Source organism: Xiphophorus hellerii, chromosome 1 (assembly GCF_003331165.1).
Source record: "Xiphophorus hellerii strain 12219 chromosome 1, Xiphophorus_hellerii-4.1, whole genome shotgun sequence".
Lineage (NCBI taxonomy): Eukaryota > Metazoa > Chordata > Actinopteri > Cyprinodontiformes > Poeciliidae > Xiphophorus > Xiphophorus hellerii.
Window position 1 is genome coordinate 32,671,672 of NC_045672.1, and position 17,184 is coordinate 32,688,855.

The 17,184-nt window shown below is 42.8% G+C and overlaps 3 protein-coding genes across 3 annotated transcripts; 2 read left to right on the forward strand and 1 right to left on the reverse strand.

The window, feature by feature from the left end:
- The first annotated feature begins 2,668 nt into the window (after positions 1-2,668).
- Positions 2,669-5,662, forward strand: LOC116723174 (C-type lectin lectoxin-Thr1-like). Its single transcript, XM_032567874.1, has 3 exons — positions 2,669-3,053; positions 3,123-3,217; positions 4,196-5,662. The coding sequence occupies exons 1-3, from the start codon at positions 2,750-2,752 to the stop codon at positions 4,310-4,312; spliced, it is 516 nt and encodes a 171-aa protein (XP_032423765.1). The 5' UTR covers positions 2,669-2,749; the 3' UTR covers positions 4,313-5,662.
- LOC116720712 (deleted in malignant brain tumors 1 protein-like) lies at positions 4,672-9,917 on the reverse strand. The gene is made up of 5 exons (XM_032564111.1): positions 9,914-9,917; positions 8,557-8,871; positions 7,678-7,986; positions 6,887-7,579; positions 4,672-4,769 (listed from the first exon to the last, which is right to left on the reverse strand). Exons 1-4 carry the CDS (start codon positions 9,915-9,917, stop codon positions 7,440-7,442), a joined length of 768 nt encoding a protein of 255 aa, XP_032420002.1. The 3' UTR covers positions 4,672-4,769; positions 6,887-7,439.
- A 727-nt stretch (positions 9,918-10,644) lies between these two features.
- LOC116723051 (uncharacterized) lies at positions 10,645-16,560 on the forward strand. Its single transcript, XM_032567589.1, has 8 exons — positions 10,645-11,485; positions 11,597-11,968; positions 13,615-13,683; positions 13,810-13,845; positions 14,020-14,061; positions 14,823-14,957; positions 15,221-15,268; positions 15,962-16,560. Exons 1-8 carry the CDS (start codon positions 11,015-11,017, stop codon positions 15,998-16,000), a joined length of 1,212 nt encoding a protein of 403 aa, XP_032423480.1. The 5' UTR covers positions 10,645-11,014; the 3' UTR covers positions 16,001-16,560.
- The last annotated feature ends 624 nt before the right edge of the window (positions 16,561-17,184 follow it).

Genomic DNA, 17,184 nt, shown 5'->3' on the forward strand with positions numbered 1-17,184 from the left:
ATTTTTTTAACCGGTAAACTTCTTTATCATTGTTTCCCCCTTTTCTTTTATTGTTCAACTGAGATCTCACATGAATGAAAAAAAGTTTCTTGTCAGGAAAAAAATCTTCTACTTTTACATTTTTCGTATTTTTAGTAACTTTTAAAAAATGTTTTACATTTATCACACCATAACCTTTCCTCTGTTGACTTTGAACAAGGGATTTGCAAGATGAGGCCAAACTATCTTCAGTCCAACCTTCATCTTCACCTTCCTCTTCCTCATCTATATTACTTTCTGACTCTAGAACTTTTCCAGAACATTCTAGTTCCGTTTCTCTTTCATCATTTTCCGTTTGAGAACCAATAATACTTTCAGACAATTTCCTCTTTTGAGAAAATTCCAGGCCATCTTCCTCTGGTGTCTGACTGCAGCCCTCATCCTCCATCTCCTCAGGATCTGTTTCCCCCTGAAGAGACTTTAGGAAACTCGGACTCTGTCCCTCCTCACTGTTACCTTCCTGCCTTTCCTGTGAATCGTCCACCGTTTGACTTTTCAGGATTTGTTCTCCGTCCTCTAACGCACACATCTCTTGTACTTCTCTTTCCCTGTGATCATTTTTCTCAGACGTTTGCCCTTCCGTTTCTACTGTCACTGCGCTCCTTGAGTCTGAAACTTCAGCTTGATCTGTCAAATTTTCATTTTCTTTATTTCGAGTTTGCGCTGAAATATCAGGAGGGAGATTTTTTCCAGGACACACCCGAACCAAGTGACCAACTTCCCCGCAACCAAAACACACCAAAGTGCCCGAGTTTTCATAAATGGCATAATCAAACTCGTCCACTCGCACATTAAGAACTAAGTTCAGTTCTTCATTCTTTTTATCCAGGATCATGAGGACCCGTCTTCTGTGTGAAACAACGTGCTTCAGCTGCGGTGATTTACAATCCGACGGCATTTTCCTAATCGGGGAAACAATTTTCCCATGTCGCGACATCTCACCAACAACTCATCACTGATAAACGGCGGTATGTTCGCAATCGTGACTTTTTTCGCTGGAGTACTCAATGGGGAAACGGACAGAAACACATCGTTCACAATAATCCCTTTTTCAATCACTTTGTTTGTTTTCTCCACGCTGTCAACAAAAATGAGCACCGCGCTGTTCATGCTGCTACAACCTACAACTTCTCCCACCGCCAAACTACATTCCTCCACCGTCATAGTAGGACTACTGGGTATGATCTTCAAACCATGTTGCCTCGTGAGTTTTGTCAAGTTCATTTCCGGCATTTTGCGCCAAAAGGCCAAAATGCCGGTATGACACACAGAAAAATAACCCAAAACACGTAAACTAACTCCACAACCACAATATTTAAAGAACAATATCCAAAAAAACCCAATAAAGACAGAAAAAAACAAAGTTAGAAAATCCTCAATCTCTCAGCCCACTCACCACACGCTCCTCCACCAACTCCCAGCATGCAGTGCGAAAGAAAGAAAGAAAGAAAGAAAGAAGAGACGATTCTCAGGAGTTTTGATTTTTATTCATAAAATCACAAAGAAAACAAAGAACCGGTTCTCTCTGTGTGAACCAGAACGTTCCTGTTGTTTCAGAGAGCCTGGATCGGACTGTATGATGACGTGGACAGCTGGCGCTGGTCCATGTCGGACTCTGGGTTCTACAGAACCGGAGAGGATTCGTTCAGGAAGTGGCAGAAAGGAGAGCCGAACAACTGGCAGAGCACCGAGCGCTGCGGGATGATGACCGCGGACGGCCTGTGGCAGGACGGGCCGTGTTCCTCCGCCCTGCGGCCCGTCTGCGCCGACATCACCGGTAGACCCGGTCACACTAAAACACGGACGTTTCTGAGCTACAAAGATCAAAAAATCCTAGAAAAACTTAGAAATGTCCAAACTCAATAGGGTGAAAATTTGTAAGAAACGTATTAAAATATTTTGTGATTAATTTCACAAAATGAATCACTTTCTTAATCACTTTCTTGAAAGTACTTGGAAATTTCTAAGCTCAAAGGATCAAACATTTGCAAGAAAAAGTGAAATTTTTAGACTAATCTCAGAAATTTTCTAGAAAAAAATGACAGCTTGATAAATTAAAAATATGAAAGAAAAAAACTCTGAAATGTTGAGATTAATATCACTTTCTTCAGTGTTTTATTGGCTCTAGCGGCCTTTATCTGTAGTGAACTGAAAGTGGGGAACACATGAGGCAAAGGTCACCAGGCCGGGAATCGAACCTGTGACGTCCATGTGTGGGCTGCGCTTTACCCCCCAGCAACCTTTACATGTTTTATTAAAAATCAATCTGGAAATTTGGAAATATGAACTTTGAAAAGAAAAAAATTGCGAGCACAAACTAATATATTTTTAGAATAATTTCAAATATTTTCTAGACAAAACTTGGATATTTTCTGAACTCATAATGCTGAAAATGTTTAGAGTTTTAGAGTTTCAAAATTAAAAAAGGGCAACTTTATGAGTTCAGAAATGTCCTAATTTTTCATAGAAATTTTCTGAGATTAATCTCAATATTTCTGAGTTTTATCACTAAGTTTTAAACTTTTTGAGCTCTGAAAATGTTCAGAATTTTGCTAGAAAATATGTGAAATTAATCTTCATTTCTGAGTGTTTGTTGTAGTTTTTTCTACCTCCAAACTCGAACCAGAAGGTCACATGTTTACTGGCTGCTCGATTCCTTGGTTCTGTGCTTTCAGGGCCCGATGCGAGTTTCGTTCTGGTCCAGTCTGGGATGAACTGGACGGCGGCCCAGAGCTTCTGCAGGAAGCAGCACTCGGACTTGGCCAGCATCAGGAACGAGTCCGAAAACCAGCAGGTCCAGCAGCTGGTGCCGGCAGGAACCAAAGTCTGGACCGGACTGTACCGAGACGGCTGGAAGTGGTCGGCTGGGAGCCTCTTCTCCTTCAGCTACTGGAAGAGCACCGAGCCCAACAACAACAACAACAATGAGAATTGTGTGTTGGCGACGTTTGACGCTCTGGGGAAATGGGAGGACTGGTTGTGTGACGTAAAGAAAGCCTTCATCTGCTCCACCAGTGAGTCTTCCTCAGCCTCTTCCTCCTGATCTCTCTGCCTGACGCTCATGAACCATTTTGCTGTCAAAGGTTTTGTTTTTCAGAAGGTTGTGTCTGTGAAGCTGGAGAAAACCTCCGGCCTGGATCTGAACTCTGCAGCAGCGATGGAAGAGCTGCTGAGTCAGGTACATGGAGGTCTCACTTCCTACCAGCAGGTGGCGCTGCAGCGCCAACAAAATGTTGTTGATATTCTGCTGATGTAAATACAAACAAAAAAATAACACAATTTGGCAATCCGGTGTTTCCGTTACTTAGAAATGAAATGAAAATTCATGCTGGTTTCACCCTCCAACCACTTCCTGTTTTCTTCTTCATCTCCACCAGTAGTAACATCCGGTTGCTGATCATGTGACTTGTGAAGCTAAAAAAGTGTTTTTATTGAAATACAATTATTTCAAAATGCCTGAAAAATTACCTCAAAACTTCTTATTAAATTGGTTTGTTTCCATTAAAGCTGCAGTAACTTTTATAAAATGTTTATTTGTTAAATCTGTCAGCATGTTGTTTGTTCTGTGAACAGATCGACATCCTCTCTGAGCTGCTACTACTGTCTGAAGAAATGAACCAAAAACAACCAATCAGAGCCAGCAGGCGGGGCTTGGCGCTGCCAATCAACCTCATGTTCCCACTGCTAAATCTGCTAATGGTGGAAAAACAACTTACTGCTACAGGAAAACCATTAATCCACTGTCATTGGTGGCTATGCTAACTAGTCATAGCATTCATGACAAGCTATGCTAACTGCAGAGTAGCAGAGAACAAGGAAGGAAAAGCAGCACCACATGGATGGTGATTGACAGCAGTAAGCCCCGCCTCCTGGCTCTGATTGGTTGTTTTTAGTTAGTAATGGGAGAAGAAAGAGGAGATTTTTTTTTTACAGATTATGTTTCATAACAAACGGTCAGAACATTATGACAGTTTCAATGTTCAGTTACATTCTGCAGCTTTAAGCATGTTTGTTTTCATAACTCTCATTTTGCAGCTTCATGGTGAATAGAAACGCAGCTGATGGATCCAGCTGGGAGTTTCAGTCAGAGGTTTTCCTCCTGCAGAGAGAACCTGAATATTAATCTGCATAAATGTGATCATTCTTCCTCCTCCAGCTGCTGCTGAAGCTGAAACAGGAAGGACTGGATGCAGACGTGAAGCTGAGCTGGAGGAAACAGTCGGACGGAAACGTTTTCCACAAACCGAAGGAGAAAAATCCGACGTCAGTCTGAGAGGATCTGCTGCTTTCTTTATGAAGTTAATAAGTCTGATTATATAATGTTCAGACATTCAGCAATTATATTTATTATGTTCCTTTAGAATTAATAAAACGTTCATTCAGGCATTAAAAACATATTTAGTTCCTAGATGTTGGTTTGTTGTATTTATGATTAATTGGTAGATGGTGAGTCAGACCAGTGGAGCCAGTGAGAGAAACGATGATTTAATGATCGAAAAGCACAATAATCCAAAATCCAGGCAGCACAGAATGAGCAGAAGGCTAATAGCTCAATAGCAACGGGTCCAGCAACAGGGGGGCGGGGAGGGGGCAAACATCTGGGCAAACATCTGGACAAACATCTGGGCAAACATCTGGGCAAACATCTGGGCAAACATCTGGACAAACATCTGGAGAAACATCTGGGCAAACATCTGGGCAAACATCTGGACAAACATCTGGACAAACATCTGCTGCGACACGACAGCAAGACAAGAAACACAGCTGGGATCAATCAAGAGATCAACACAGAGACTCAATAGACAGAAAAACTCAAATCCTCACAGAGCCTCTGATTCAGAAGAAAATCATGATTTCTCATGTTTATCATTATGTCTTATTTGCAGAGAAGCATAAATTATATTCAGATTGAACAGATCATTTCTCATTAATCCTCCTGCTGCTCCTATTTATGCTTCTTTAGTTTTTGACCTTTAGTTTCCACAAGTGACCACAAACTGGTTTGGACTTGACAAGGTTTCAGATTTGAAGAAGTGGAGAGGAATCCAGTCAGAAAAAGAAAACTAGCAAAGGAACTTCCTTAAAAAAAAAAGGAAATTTGAAGATTTCATTTCGTGGGAACAAAATAAAAAGTCAGAAAATTCAACCACAGAAAACTTGTGGTTAGTTTGTAGAGCTGAACAACTGAAACAGAAAATCTGAAACATGAAGCTGGATTTCAAGAACAGAATGAAAAACTTGAGCTTCGCCTCTTAAACATCATCAGTTGCATAAAACTGATCTCAGCTGATCAAAGAATCAAAATCATCTTTGTCTTATTAACTCATTTTTACCTCAGTTTTAAAAAGCTTTACATTTTTGTTATTTTGATTACATTTATTCCAGTTTTGACATGTGATGTTATTTTTTCATACTTAATTTTAGAGACATAAAATATTTTATTCAATGTATTTATTTACTGGTAATATAATTATAATATTAAAGTTCTATAAACATTGTGGATATTTGGTTGTCTGTTGGCAGCATTGTGCTTCCTTATACTTTAGTTGCTATTGTGAGACGTATGTTGATGCTACAAGTCAGAAGCCAGGTATCATTAGCATATTCAAAATAAAAAAATTTTAAAAAAGAAATCCAAATCTGGGTAGTTTTGTGTTTGCTGGGCGTTGATTCAGTCTCTGGCACTTTGTGGGATTATTTTTACTTTTTGTCTAAAGTTACTTTAAAACAAACCCGATTATTACTACAGCACTTTTCAGCAAGTTCACATTTTTTTATGATGAAAGCATCAAACTGCAAAAAATAAAGAAGCATTACTCTGCATTAGTAATTAAGAAAAATGATTGAAAGTTGTAATATAGAATAAAGTTAATAATGTTCCAGTTATTAATCAAAGCAGCTCTAACCAGCTGGTTTTTAGTCTGGATTTAAAGGCCCTCAGTGTTTCCGCAGTTTTGCAGTTTTCTGTCAGGACTCTGGGTCTTTAGGTTGCTTTTGCTTTTCATTTTATCTAGCTTCATGTTTTCGTTCACTTTATTTAGAGATCCAAATCACTGTGTGTTATTTTCTTTTGTAATTAAATTCTATTTCCTCTCCGCATCTTGAGGAGTCACCGCCGTTTCTGTGCGACAGCATCAGCAGCAACAGAAACAAACCATGGAGGAAAGAGGGAGATGCGCATTTTGTTGGAGGAAAAACAGAAACTATTTTGAGTTTCTGTCGCCAAGTTCAATTATTATAATCACACACCCAGTGAGGCCTCATCTGCCCATCACTAGATGTGACAATTTAATGAAACAAAGACAAAATCTGACTTACGAGACAGGAACAATGGGCACAGAAAAATGTCAGAAAATACAAAAAGCTGAAGACGCAAGCAGATATCAGGAGGACAGGGAGAGTGAGGAGGTTTGGCAAGATAGCTAAACGAACTGGCAACTAGTGACAGACACAGAGGAGCTTAAATACTGGGAGGAAGGGTGTGTAGTGGTAGTTTTGGACGCGTAGCACCGACAGATAGCAAACCTGTTACCAGGTTGATGAGCAAACTGAAAACAGGTGAGTGGTCAGAGCAGAAGCTAACCGAGGGGAGAAAGGAGAGAGAGAGGAACAGGAAGTAATTCTAGCACTAAAGAATAACTTAAACTTAAATAACTTAATGATACACTAGAACAGAAAATAACTAGAAACAAGAAAAACATAACTAGAATCACTAGGGAAGAACAAAAGTGGAAAACAGGGCAAACTAAAGAAACCTAAGGAACACCAAAAATGACAAAAATAACAAAATTCCCAAACCAAACTCAAACAACCCCGGATCCCAACACCTTCAGCTTGAAGCTTTTACCTTCCTCCTTCCTGATTCTCTGATTTGGTTCCTCTGCAGTTTATCCTCCAGGTTCTTCCTGTTCTTCTGTCTCTAATCTGGACTGGAGCTGCTTCTGTTCCCCATCCCGTTCCCTAAAGGCTCTTTGGTTCCTTCAGGTCCCTGCTGATCCAGGGTTGGTCATTCAGGAAGTTTCTCTCTGCTGCCGTCCACACAGAGCTTCATGTCCATCATGGCTCTGATGTCATTGTCAATGTCAAATTTATTTATATAGCACTTTAAACACAGATGTAGAACTGCACCAAAGTTCTGTACAAAAACAATAACAAAGTAAGTTGATGAAAAGAAAAAGAGAAATAATACAAGAAAAAAAATCTATATATATTGTTAAAAATAATAACAGAAGAGCTACGGTATCAGGCCTCAATTCAATGCCTAAGAATAAAAATGAGGTTTAAGAAACGATTTCAAATGATCCAGGCTGTGGGCAGATCTAATCTGGAAAGGTAGATTATTCCTCAGAATAGGAGCAGCAACGGAGAAAACCTGATCTTCTTTCCTCTTAGGGTTAGGGTTAGCCCAGCTGCCTGCAGACCACTGCGGCGTCGCTCAGGTCCCAGCCGTCATCACACACCGTCCCCCAGGTGCCGTTGAACAGAACCTCGACCCGCCCGGAGCACCGGGTTGGACCGGTCAACCGGATCTGGGCTCCAGCTGAACGACACACCAAACATTCACTTCTTTACATCTGAACTGGAATCAAGAAACAGAAGTGAGTTGAATCTGTTTGGCTGTAATGCGGCGTTTCCTACCACAGATGGCGCCAGAGTCTTCACTGTGATCACAGTCGTGAATGCCGAACCCCGGGTTGGAGCATCCGGACAGGCTGACTTCCCTTCCTGAGCAGCTCAGGTTGCTGAGCCAGATCTCCCCGGTTCCCTGGCCAAAGTAGGCCGAGGTCGGAGCGCCGAGCGCCGCGCCGCAGCCCAGCTGCCTGCAGACCACCGCGGCGTCGCTCAGGTCCCAGCCGTCATCACACACCGTCCCCCAGGCGTCTCCATGGTAGACCTCCACCCTCCCTGAACACCGGGTTGGACCCGCCAGTCTGAACTGGGCTTCTCCTGGTCCAGACCAATGAAACTGGTTTTATTATCTGTCAGCATTCCAACCTGAAGCAGATCTACACCACACACTCTGAAATGTGAAGAAAAACATGGCGGACAAGCCAGAGCTCCACCTGGTTTGGTTTGAAAAGACAAACATCTCAAAGATTTGGTCCATAAAGAGTGATGACAACACCATACTATCAGCTGCCGCCATGTTGCTACTAACTGTGTTTATTTCTTACTTCTTTTAACATGTTGTGTTCAAAGAGACGCTCTTTGCTGCCCCTAGTGTCTATCAGCTGCAGTTGCAACGAGCGCACAGAAAATAAAAGCAGGTAAAGTTTCTGCCAGGTTCAGAGCGTCAGGCATAAACCAAACTAAAGTCAAGACATAATTTTTGTTTTTGTTCAGCCTGAATTCACTGCAGGGAAAAAAAACAAATAATGTTTGAAAAATGCTGAGGAAACTGTGCAGCTTTGTAAATCTCTCCTGATCTCATGAATCAAACTGACCGGCTGGGTTTGATGCTGAGATGAATCCAGTTTTCACAGAAGTTTTTATCTGCAGTCATTCATGGTGTCTTACCTTCACAGATGACACCAGCGTCTTCTCCATGTCCACAGTTATGGCTTCCAAATCCTCTGTGGAGACAATCAGCCAAGCTGCTCTCGGTTCCTGCACAGGCCACGTCGTCCAGCCAGATCGGGTCGGTTCCTTCACCAAAGTAGGCGACCGTGGGGGCACTCTTTGGGGAGCCGCATCCCAGCTGCCTGCAGACAACCGCGGCGTCGCTGAGGTCCCAGCTGTCATCACACACCGTCCCCCAGACTTCATCATGGTAGACCTCAACCCTCCCAGAACACCGAGACGGCCCGACTAACCTGGTCTGGGCGTCAACGACTGAGAGACACAGAGGAGAAACTGGAGATATAAAGACTGCTGGTTGGAGGAAAACATCCATCCATCTTCTTCCACTTATCCGGGGTCGGGTCGCAGGGGGTAGCAGCTTCAGAAAGGAGGCCCAGACTTCCCTCCCCAGCCTCTTTTTCCAGCTCCTCCGGGGGAATCCCAAGGAGTTCCCAGGCCAGCCGAGAGACATCGTCCCTCCAGCGTGTCCTGGGTTTTCCCCTCCTCCTGGTGGGACCTGAACTCCTCACCAGGGAGGCGTCCAGGAGGCATCCTGACCAGATGCCCAAGCCTCAACTGGCTCCTCTCAATGTGAAGGAGCAGCAGCTCTACTCTGAGTCCCTCCCGGATGACTGAGCTTCAGCTCTCTCTTCACCACGACGGACCGGTACAGCGCCCGCTTGACGGCAGACGCTGCGCCAATCCGCCTGTTGATCTCCCGCTCCCTTCTTCCCCCATTCGTGAAAAAGATCCCGAGATACTTGAACTCCTCCACTTGGGGCAGGACACCCCCCCTGACCCGGAGAAGGCACTCTACCCTTTTCCGGCTCAAGACCATGATGGCCTCGGATCTGGAGGCACTGATCCTCATCCCGGCCGCTTCACACTCGGCTGCGAACCGCTCCAGCGAGAGCTGCAGATCATGACCTGATGAAGCCAACAGGACCACATCATCTGCAAAAAGCAGAGATGAGATCCTAAGGCCACCAAATCGGATCCCCTCAACACCTTGGCTGGTCTAGAGATTCTGTCCATGAAAGTGATGAACAGAATCGGTGACAAAGGGCAGCCCTGGCGGAGTCCAACTCTCACCGGAAACGAGCCCGACTTACTGCCGGCAATGCGGACCAGACTCTGACACCGGTCATACAGGGACCTGACAGCCCGTATCAAAGGGCCCAGTACCCCATACTCCCGGAGAACCCCCCACAGGGCTCCCCGAGGGACACGGTCGAATGCCTTCTCCAGGTCCACAAAACACATGTAGGCTACAGTGAACCCCTTTTTTTCGCCGGTGTTGCGTTCCGAAAAGAACCCATGATAGGCGAAATCCATGAAAGGTAGTTACCTTTATTTTTTTACAATTATTATACAGCATATTTAAATACTCTACATTGAAACCAAAGAACAAAACCTGTTTTCAGGCCTAAGCATTTTTTAACAAATATAACGCTTTCTTACAAATAACTACAGTAAAATAATCATTTTAATCATCAGTACGAAGTGCAGAAGGACAAATTGTGACTCACGTATTTCACTGTTCCTCTGACTGTGACGCCGCGGCCTGACTCCGCTCTCTAGTGGCTTTTTCTTCTGAAGCCTGAGGTGCAGGTGTGCTTTATCGAGAGAAGAACATAGTTATCGGTAGTTGTTGTCGCTCTTTTTTCTTCTGGGCAAAAACATTTGCCAAAATTTGCCAAGCTGTATTACGTATATTTAAATACCGTAACATTATGGGCACACAGGTAGAGAAGAAGCGCAGAGACTGTTTAGCCAATCAGGACGCAGATCACAATGCACTGTGGATAAAACTGCACAAAACACTCGGCGAAGCAGAGAAGCCGTGAAAGGTGAACCGCGTTACAGCAAGAGTTCACTGTAGACCAGTTGGGTGAACTCCCAGAACCCTCCAGTAGAGGTCAGCAGCACATCATCCCCACTATAAACAGTGTTGGTGCCGTACCAACATTTTAGCAATTCACTTCTACTGGATAATCTTCTTTCTTTAAAAACAAAAATATATATTTCTGTTTTTAATCATTTAAATCTGTATTTACAAACTGAGACATAAAAACCATTTTTTTACTGAATTAAAACTTATTTTCTCTGTCAGATAATCAGTAAAAATCATCAGAAATGAATGACGTATTATTCTGTCTCTTTTCTGCAGCGCCCCCTGCTGTGGCAGAGTGAAAACTGCATGTTCATTTCTGAGAAGTTTCCTATTTAACAATAAATGTTCAAATAATCTAAACTCTGCATAGACGTTGGTCAGAATAAGATGAGTTAGATGGTTTCGGTTTTTATTTGTGGTTGGTGTCTCCAGCTGACCAATCAGACGCCTGATGTGGTTTGGATTCTGTTCTGTTTAATATAAATCTGTCAGAAATTACTTCCTGTTATTCTGGCTGTGAAGATGATGATCAAAAACTTTCTGACGGGTTCTGTTTCTCGTCTTGCCACCTCGGCTACAATCATTGTGATTTTTACTCACAATGTTTTATTTGAGAGAGAAGTGTCCTGCACCTGCAGGAATCAGAGCCGTGGCTGTGGGATCTACATCACTCTTCCAGTTTTTACCATCATGTTTTTGTTACTTTGGCTGAACAAAGTCTTCATCGGTTCCTGCAGGATGTGCAGCTGCTTCACGTTGTTTCCCCTGAAGTGTGACTGTAAATGTAGAGGGAAATGTGTTCGTGTGGTTGTTCTCCAGACTGTGAAGGTTTTCCTGACTGCTCTGCTGTGGGTCGTCTCTGTGCTGCTGGACGGAGACTGGTTCGCCTGCTGTCAGAACGGACTCTCTGGACAGGATGTTCTGATTCCCTGCAAGACAAACAGAACCTTAGATGAACAAATCCTTATCGATAAACTGAAAAACAAGTCAAAGGTGAGTGCTATCATTTTTATTTATGAACATAAATTACTGTAATTTATTTAGAATGGATTAAATTGTGTGTTCCTGGTAACATTACTAAACGTTTATCATGGTTTCCTCCAGGTCATTGGCCTGGGAACGCTGTTGTCCATCCTCTTCCTGGCTGTTTGCTTCTCAGCGGTGAGATGGAGGAAATGCTGCGACAGCAAAAGCTCTGCAGAGCAAAGAGACGGGAAATGCTGGAAATGTTGTTCAGACGACTGCAGGACCTGCTGCGAGGACTGCCTCTGTAGCTGTGATGGATTTGCTCCCTATGAGCTGATCGTTGTAAAAGAAGGAGAAAATATCGTGAACCAGATTCTGAAAGAAAAAGCCAAAGAAGCTCTGACCCAAAACGTTGAAGAAATTCTGAATCGGAACAACAAGAACAGATTTATTGAAGGTTTTGATGCAGCTGAAGAACTGATTAAGGAACTGTGGCCTCAAGAGAAGCAGGTAACCATTAAACATCTGATTTACTGAACTAATCTGAGACCAGAAACCTCTGAGCTCACAGCAGGTATCTACACCAAAACCTTTTATTCTGTCTGTTAAAGAGAACAAATTACTTTAAATCAGAGGAAATTCAGTTCAACAAAATAATTTACAATAAGGAGATTTTTTATTATCTTAAAAGTCAGACATTTAAATTCACTGAGATCACTGCGTCTTTAAAGCATGTGGCCAAATCCAGAGGATGATGTCATGGCTTTGTAAGCTTCTGGTTGGTTAGTTCCCCAAGAACTGGGTGTGTTGGTTCTGGTTCTGCCTCTGCTCTGGCCCAGAGGTCGGTTCTGCTGGGAGAACCGACCCGGAGAGGTCGGCTCTGAGGAGGAGCCTGAAGAGCCGCTGACATGGTGGTTTGGTTGGTCCAGAGTCTGGGGTCCATCTGCAGCAGGAAGCGGCTTCACTTCCTCTTCCCAGTGAATCTCTTTCCTTCCCACATCAGACTCTCCTTCTGCTTCAGAGCTGATTTTCTCTGCTGGTTTCAGTGAGAGGCAGCAGAACGTAGCGGCTTTCTGTCTCCATCATGGAGAAAATTTCAGGATCAGGTTTATTTGAATATTTCAGCCTGAAGGCAGTTCAGTGCTCTGACTTTAAGCAAGGCCTGTTCCTTCCTGTTCCTTCCTGTTCCTTCCTGTTCCTCCCTGTTCCTTCCTGGTCCTTCCTGTTCCTTCCTGTTCCTTCCTGTTCCTCCCTGTTCCTTCCTGTTCCTTCCTGGTCCTTCCTGTTCCTTCCTGTTCCTCCCTGTTCCTTCCTGTTCCTTCCTGTTTCTTCCTGTTTCTTCCTGTTCCTTCCTGGTCCTTCCTGGTCCTTCCTGTTCCTTCCTGTTCCTCCCTGTTCCTTCCTGTTCCTTCCTGTTTCTTCCTGATCCTTCCTGGTCCTTCCTGTTCCTTCCTGTTTCTTCCTGTTCCTTCCTGTTCCTTCCTGGTCCTTCCTGTTCCTTCCTGTTCCTTCCTAGTCCTTCCTGTTTCTTCCTGTTCCTTCCTGTTCCTCCCTGTTCCTTCCTGTTCCTTCCTGTTTCTTCCTGTTTCTTCCTGTTCCTTCCTGCTCCTTCGTGGTCCTTCCTGTTTCTTCCTGTTCCTTCCCTTTCCGCCTGCTGTCTGTGTTCTGTGAACCTGATGAAGCTCCTTTACTTTACAGACATGTACTGTAAGTAACAGCCTTCACTTTGTCACGGTCTGGCAGCTTTAATAACAGGAATAATCCAGACGATTAATGACTGGACCAGAACCAGAGAGCCTGGTTCCATTCATGCTACCATAACACAGCTCTTTCAGACACAGGGGACGTTGTTCCAGGAACGTCAACCGGCTTTTCCCCGAAGAGGAAAGTCTGACTGAGAGAACAGAACGGAGAATCAATCCTGGACAAAGTTCGTCCCTGGTGGAGTGGATCTCTTCCACAGCGAATGAAACGACCAGACCAGTTAATGAAGCTAAACCACCAGCTCTGATTATGGCAAATACTCTGTGTGCAGTGAAGATGAGGAGGATTTCATATTCAGACTGTTTGCTGTTTGAGTTTTGTCCTTTAGGCTTGCCGTAGCTGAGAGGATGGTTGAAGGTTCAAAGAATAAATTACAGTATTTTTATTTACAGCCTTCAGGAAGTGGAAAAGACAATAAAGCTGAAATTCATAAAGATGTTTGGAAATTCACTTTTGCTGAGGTAAGTAATCATAACAGAAAATCTGTCCATTGTTTATTCACCAGGAGAAAAGTTAATAGAATATAAATATGTTAAAGTTTTTATCTTAAACATGTTTATTGTTTTAACAATTTTTCATGTTTTCAGGCCCAGCAGATTTCTCTTCAGTTGGTTTCAAAACCGGTAAATCCATCAATGTCCTAGAAACCTTAGATTAATATTAATATTACACTGAACTGGATTCAATCTTTATCAGAGAACTTGGATGAGCTGCAGTGAGACGTTATGATAATCTGATCAATTCCTCATTTATGAAATTCAACTCTGGAGAAAAACTTATTATTTTTCTTCTGTTAGGAGAAGAAAGATGGAGGAAGTTCCCTGGATGAGGCAGGAGGGGTAAGTCTGTGTCCTGTCAAGACATCATCCATTCATCCATTCATCCATTCATCATTGTGAAGGTGAATGAAGGTCGTGTTTTTTAGTGAACCACATGCAGAAAGTCTGAGTTGTAGATTTTATACTGAAGTATTTAGTAAAAAATGATCTAGAACAAAAACTTGTACGTATCCAGAAGGACCAGGGAGCCGGGCAGGAAACTGGGACAGAGCAGCTTTAACAGGAGCAACCAGAGAGACGGGATTACACACCTGATTGGCTGACAGGCTGCAGGTGTGAGGAGAGAGAGGGGAAAGGCACAGTGGGCGAGGGAGAGCAGGGACCAGAATCAAGTTTATCAGTAAAACACAGAAATATAAAATCAGAAGGAAGTTAATACGGAGCCATGTGTTAGCCAACATTCAGTCCAGCAGCTGAACCCTCACAGGGCGACGCTTCCTCCTAACCCTAACCCTCACAGGGCGACGCTTCCTCCTAACCCTAACCATCACAGGGCGACGCTTCCTCCTAACCCTAACCCTCACAGGGCGACGCTTCCTCCTAACCCTAACCATCACAGGGCGACGCTTCCTCCTAACCCTAACCCTCACAGGGCGACGCTTCCTCCTAACCCTAACCCTCACAGGGCGACGCTTCCTCCTAACCCTAACCCTCACAGGGCGACGCTTCCTCCTAACCCTAACCCTCAGCACCAAACCAGCAGCAGAGCTCAAAGGGTTCACAGGTTTCATCGGAAACATTTCTGGGTTTTTCTATTTCAGGTCCAGGGCGCTGAATGTCCACCATCTCCATCACATGGAGGTTCATCAGGTCAAACAGAGAATGCCAATGGTCATCGTCATGGTTACGATCCACCACAGATTCAGGAAGGAGGTGAAAATGTTCCAATGGGAAATGTGAGAATAAAGATCTGAGCAGAGAAAGCCTGAAGTCTGTAGGAGACAATGTCCTCATATTGTCTCTTTCTGCATGAGAGCAACTTCTGACTGTCAAACGTCTGAATAATCAGATTCTAAACTAATGATTTAACTGACCTGCTGACATTCAAAGCAGAAGCTAAAACAGAAAATAGTTCATGATTTAACTTTGTTGTTCTAACTTTGAACAACAAACTAAATACTAATTTACATTTTAATTTGTATAAATCTGTTCTGTTTAGGTCTCTAGTTCAGGTGGAAACCAGAACAATCCTCCACCATCCGACCCGGTAAGCAAACTCAGAGACTCCTCATGCATCAAGTCCCTGTTTACTTGAACTAGACCAGCAGGTTTCCTGATGTGGAGGCAGAAAAACCACACATGAGCAGAGATCTGGGATTTGAACCATCAGCTGTGTTGCTATGGCAACAGTTGCACCAACTACATCACCATGCAGCCATTAACCAGTCCAGTTAATCAGGAGAGGTCAATTTATCCGTCTGTCCTTCCAGGTTATTATCTGGACTACTAAATGTTGATCTTCTCTTTAAATTAGTAACATGTGATGCTGAGTTAAAACAGCTCTAGAAGCATAGATCTAGATTGATCCCTGCAAAGCAGCATAGATCCAAAAACAGCTTTTGTCTTTTATATATTTCTAATATTTTGCAACATTGTGAAAGTGAAAGAATGAAGTTCTGGAAACCTGTTTATTATGGGACATGTCCTAGTCAAAGGCCACGCTAAGGCTCCTCACAGTAACTCTAGATGTAAAGTCAGAGTTCTGGAAACTTCTGGATTAATAAACAGATTCATGTTCCTGATTTCAGGTCAACAGAAACAGCTGATTGTTTTAACTCTGAGAACCAGAATAATAACATTTATCATATATTTATGATTCAGTGACGTCAGGAAAAATGCAGCCTCTGATTTCTGGTTTCTGCAAAGTTTCTTCTTAATGACATGATTTATTATTTTTCAGGTGGATCCACCTTCACAGGATCAGGAGAGCAGATCATAGACCCTCAGCAACATGTTCAACTTTGTTTTTTTATTTTCCTGATACCAGAAATTTAATTAAATTAGAAAAATGTCAGCAAAACAAAATGTTTTTTAGTGTAAATAATATACATTTCCAGACTGGATGTGAAAACAGATTTTAAAACATGAGTTATATTTTACATTTTATTAGTTTATAATGGTTTATATGTAATATTTGATATTAGTATGTTATATATTCTTTAATTTTGCAGCATATTAGGCCACATATTGTCATGTTCTGTGTTTTTCTGTGTATTTATTTAGAGTTTTCTGTGTCCCTGAGTCTCCATGTTGTCCTGTTCTCCCTTTGATTACTCCCAGGTGTTTCTCGTTCCCTAATTACCCCCCTGTGTATTTAGTGTCACCTGTGTGTCTGTGTCTTTGTCGGGTCCTCGTCTAACGTGCTCTGAGTCCTTCGTGTGTTCATTGGTAAAACCTGTTGCTACTGGCGTTGAGCCCTGGTTTCCGCTCAGTCGTGCTGCCTGTGTTTTTGGACTGTTTTGACTTCATTTTTCATTAAAACCATCATTTCTCACTGCATCCTGGGTCTGCTGCGTCTGCCGCACCACTACATGACACATATTCAGTTAAAACCAGATAAAACACACTATAAAAAGACATCAAGTCAAATTAAACTTTTCTTGTTTAAATAAATTAAGATTATCAAAATTATTATTCATCTTTTATAAAATCAGATGTTTGGATGCAGAAACCAGGTTTCAGTTTCTGTCCTCTGAGCTGATTGGACTAAACTGATGGTTACTTCTTTTCCTCTCTGGGTTAGCATTAGTGGTAACATCACCATTAGCGTTAGCACTAGCTTTAGCACTAGCAACAGCATTAGTGTTAGCGTTAGCATTAGGGTTAGCATTAGCGTTAGTTTGAAGGTTACGACCCTGGCCGTCAATCTAGTGGATCAACTGGTTTCTTATATTTTGTTTGGTCTTTTCTGGCCACATGTCCTAGTTAAAACCTGAAGCCCGGCTCTCTTGGTGTGGTTCATTCATGTGATCCTGTTGGCTGCTAACTGATGTTAACTGTCATGTCAGCGTGACCTTTGACCTCCAGGTTATTGAAGAGTTTGTAAATAATTCTGCAGCAGCTGGAGTTTTAAATATTTATTTAGATGATTTTCTATGGAACTACAGCCTGGAGCGGCTCCAC

Excerpts from the sequence above, each read along its gene's own strand:
- LOC116723174 (XM_032567874.1), top strand. The coding sequence starts at position 2,750 with ATGAACTGGACGGCGGCCCAGAGCTTCTGCAGGAAGCAGCACTCGGAC. Across the intron at positions 3,054-3,122 it reads AGCCTTCATCTGCTCCACCA|GTTTTGTTTTTCAGAAGGTT; the intron begins GTGAGTCTTCCT and ends TTGCTGTCAAAG. Across the intron at positions 3,218-4,195 it reads TGGAAGAGCTGCTGAGTCAG|CTGCTGCTGAAGCTGAAACA; the intron begins GTACATGGAGGT and ends TTCCTCCTCCAG.
- LOC116720712 (XM_032564111.1), bottom strand. Across the intron at positions 7,987-8,556 it reads CGCTGGTGTCATCTGTGAAG|GAGAAGCCCAGTTCAGACTG; the intron begins GTAAGACACCAT and ends GGTCTGGACCAG. Across the intron at positions 7,580-7,677 it reads AGACTCTGGCGCCATCTGTG|CTGGAGCCCAGATCCGGTTG; the intron begins GTAGGAAACGCC and ends TGTGTCGTTCAG.
- LOC116723051 (XM_032567589.1), top strand. The coding sequence starts at position 11,015 with ATGATGATCAAAAACTTTCTGACGGGTTCTGTTTCTCGTCTTGCCACC. Across the intron at positions 11,969-13,614 it reads TGTGGCCTCAAGAGAAGCAG|CCTTCAGGAAGTGGAAAAGA; the intron begins GTAACCATTAAA and ends TTTTATTTACAG. Across the intron at positions 14,062-14,822 it reads CCCTGGATGAGGCAGGAGGG|GTCCAGGGCGCTGAATGTCC; the intron begins GTAAGTCTGTGT and ends TTTCTATTTCAG.